This window comes from Trichechus manatus, unplaced genomic scaffold (genome assembly GCF_000243295.1).
Source record: "Trichechus manatus latirostris isolate Lorelei unplaced genomic scaffold, TriManLat1.0 scaffold00030, whole genome shotgun sequence".
Taxonomy (NCBI): domain Eukaryota; kingdom Metazoa; phylum Chordata; class Mammalia; order Sirenia; family Trichechidae; genus Trichechus; species Trichechus manatus.
This window is the reverse complement of record NW_004443966.1, coordinates 1,491,959-1,495,436: the sequence shown is the minus strand read 5'-3', so window position 1 is coordinate 1,495,436 and position 3,478 is coordinate 1,491,959. Positions and strand designations below refer to the sequence as shown.

The window sequence follows — 3,478 nt, the reverse complement described above, 5'->3', positions numbered from 1 at the left end:
TGAATTTCTTTATTCCATCCTTAATTTCTTCTATAACCCAGCAGTTTTTGAGCAAGGTGTTGTTCAGTTTCCATGTGTTTGATTTTTTAGTAAAAAATACTATGGAAGCAGAGATGAACGATTTTTTCTGGCTGAAAGTATGGGGAAAACTTTATGGAGAACAAAGATAATAAAAGCTTAGTATGGCTTTTATCTAACAAAAATAGAAAACATAGTAACAGGTAATTATAATAGATACTGCTAAGAGAGATATAAAATGATTTTACTTACAAGTAGAAATATCTGGATTTTACTTTTTTTTTTTAAGGTGGTGATAGTGGACTGGATGGGTTAGGAGGACCAGGTGTACAGCTAGGAAGCCCAGATAAGAAAAAACGTAAGGCAAATACACAGGTAAGTTGACATTTTCTTTAGTGACATTTTTTTCTTCACTGGTATGATCAGTCTGATGAAGTAAATTTAAATTTACGTACAGATTTTATTTCCTATCATCATTCAGAACCTAATAGTGAATTCTGCAGCGACTTTTTTTTTTTTTTTACTCTGCAAACACTAGCTATTGCTGGCCTGTAGGCCTGGAGAAGATACTGGAAGAAGGAAGTGTGGGCAGAAATATTAAAATATTTCTTATTAAATCTAATTTAAGGGATAGATTTTTAAAAAGCAGAAATGTCTGTACTCCTATTAAAAGATTTAAAAATATATGAAAACAAGTTTAGCCTGAAATAATGTTAAACTGTGATATAATTCAGTATTGTGTGCAGATCAGAAGAGACAACCTTTGTCTAACTTGTGGTTCTGATAGTTACAGATACAGGCTTTCGTGTTTTTATTCTCTGTAAATTTGAAGCATTCTTGTGATAAAGGCCGCGGATAAGTCTGTGTGTACAGATTACTTTTTTTTTTTTTCTTTTTCATTTTGGCCACCATCTGTTAAGTTTATTGTGTGACTAAAACTGGCAGTTTACTTTTCCAGTGTGAGACCTAGAGCTTATTGCTTTGGGAATACTTTAAATAGCTTCACCCTGAAGTTAAGTTAAAATTTAGAACCTGTTTATTGTTTAATTTTATGGATATTCAGGGTCTAAAAGGTATTTTTGATTATAATGCTTTAATATTTTAAGTGAAATATTCTAGAGTACAGGCAAGCACATTAAACGAAAATTATGATGATAAAGCCTGTCTTGAAAAGCTAAATAATTTGAGGGTTTTAAGTAAAAATAGGGTTGTGCTCAGAAGAGCATATCTCATGTCCTTTTCTAAGAGGAACTTACATATTTTCATCATTAAGTATAATTAAATGTAAACATTAATTGGTCTTGAAAGATCAAGTGAATCAAACTTTTGTAACATTGCAAGAGAAAGTTAACTAAAACCAGGTTCATAGGTGTCAGGATAACAGGAAAATTTTAACGACTTGTTTGATCAAAACCACGTGTTTTACTTTGCATTCTCATTTCAGGGACCTTCTTTTCCTCCGTTGTCTGAGTATGCTCCACCACCAAATCCAAACTCAGACCATCTAGTGGCTGCAAATCCGTTTGATGACAACTATAATACTATTTCCTATAAACCACTACCTGCGTCCAGTCCGTATCTTGGCCCTGGTTATCCTGGCTTTGGAGGCTACAGCACGTTCAGAATGCCACCTCACGTTCCCCCAAGAATGTCTTCCCCATACTGTGGTCCCTACTCGCTCAGGAATCAGCCACACCCATTTCCTCAGAATCCTCTGGGCATGGGTTTTAATCGACCTCATGCTTTTAACTTTGGGCCACATGATAATTCAAGTTTTGGAAATCCATCTTATAATAATGCGCTGAGTCAGAATGTTAACATGCCTAATCAACATTTTAGACAAAATCCTGCTGAAAACTTTAGTCAGATTCCTCCACAGAATGCTAGCCAAGTGTCTAACCCTGACTTGGCATCTAATTTTGTCCCTGGAAATAATTCAAATTTTACTTCTCCATTAGAATCTAATCATTCTTTTATTCCTCCCCCAAACAATTTTGGTCAAGCAAAAGCACCACCCCCAAAACAAGACTTTAGTCAAGGAGCAACCAAAAACACTAATCAAAATTCTTCTGCTCATCCACCTCATTTAAACATGGATGACACAGTGAATCAGAGTAATATTGAGTTAAAAAGCGTTAGTCAGAACAATGCAGTAAATCAGGAGAACAGCCGTTCCAGTAGTGCTGAAGCTACAAATACCAGCCACGCAAACGGGACACAGAATAAGGCACGCCAGCCGAGAGCTGCAGCGGATGCCTGCGCCACTGAAAAAAGCAATAAGTCCTCTCTCCACCCAAGCCGCCATGGCCACTCATCTGCCGACCCAGTGTATCCTTGTGGAATTTGTACAAATGAAGTCAACGATGATCAGGATGCCATCTTATGTGAGGCTTCCTGTCAGAAATGGTTTCATCGGATCTGCACTGGAATGACTGAAACAGCTTATGGCCTTCTAACTGCAGAGGCGTCAGCAGTATGGGGCTGTGATACCTGCATGGCTGACAAAGACGCCCAGTTAATGCGCACCAGAGAAACGTTTGGTCCACCCGCAGTGGGCAGCGATGCATAATCACAGGCATTAACCCAGGTGTCTCCCCTGTGGATCACAGAGGTTCAGTGACACAGGATTTTAACGTTTTACATTATTTTTTTAAATGCACACACGAAGAGATTATTTACCTTTTAGTTTTTATTAATATTACACTTCAGTACTAGTGCAAGTTTTGTGTTGTCTTTGTTTGCTGTCTTACACGAGAACAGTGCATATGGGGGTGCTTCAGAGAGTACCCTACAAATAGCCGTTAGGTGTTTTTGCTGACCGTAAACACAAAAGCCTCTTGAAGCTTCAAAATAATAGACAGCAAATGTAGGCAAGTTTTAACGTTTAAAAGTTAGAATCATTGCAGGATGTCTATTTCAGCACTGAACTTTGAAGGTACCACATTCAACATTTAGTTCAAAAAGTTTTTCAAGGATATATTTAACATGGTTTCAGAACAAAATGTGCATAGCTATAATATTAGGGGAAGCATGGATGTTTTTAATGAATGTTTTAAAAAATATTAGCATATTATACCAGATTATTCAATCATTAGGGTCCTTGAAATTAGTGACTTCAGTATTTCCAAGTCAGTCTTTCCAGAATATCTGTTTGAACAGATAGAACACAGATCTTAGCATATAATAGAAGCTCAGTGTTTATTGATTAACTTGTGGATTGTACCACATGAAATTGCTAATATTCAATCAGTTGAAAATTGACCACAATTATGAGAGTTGATATAAAGTCTGTTTCCATTTGTGCTGTTTATAATTATAACAGGATTATGCTCTTCAATTTTCTTTGATTATTGAGTTATTTTTTATTGTTTATTGTTTTTTAGAGAAATAAAAAACAGTATCCTCAGAAGACTTGTGAATACTTTTTTATGACTTTAAACTGGGAAATACTGCAAATAAG

The 3,478-nt window shown here is 36.1% G+C and overlaps 1 protein-coding gene across 1 annotated transcript; it reads left to right on the top strand.

Annotated features, from left to right (window-relative positions):
• The first annotated feature begins 43 nt into the window (after positions 1–43).
• PYGO1 (pygopus family PHD finger 1) lies at positions 44–3,039 on the top strand. The gene is made up of 2 exons (XM_023729628.1): positions 44–393; positions 1,463–3,039. The coding sequence occupies exon 2, from the start codon at positions 1,643–1,645 to the stop codon at positions 2,585–2,587; it is 945 nt and encodes a 314-aa protein (XP_023585396.1). The 5' UTR covers positions 44–393; positions 1,463–1,642; the 3' UTR covers positions 2,588–3,039.
• The last annotated feature ends 439 nt before the right edge of the window (positions 3,040–3,478 follow it).

Excerpts from the sequence above, each read along its gene's own strand:
- PYGO1 (XM_023729628.1), top strand. The coding sequence starts at position 1,643 with ATGCCACCTCACGTTCCCCCAAGAATGTCTTCCCCATACTGTGGTCCC.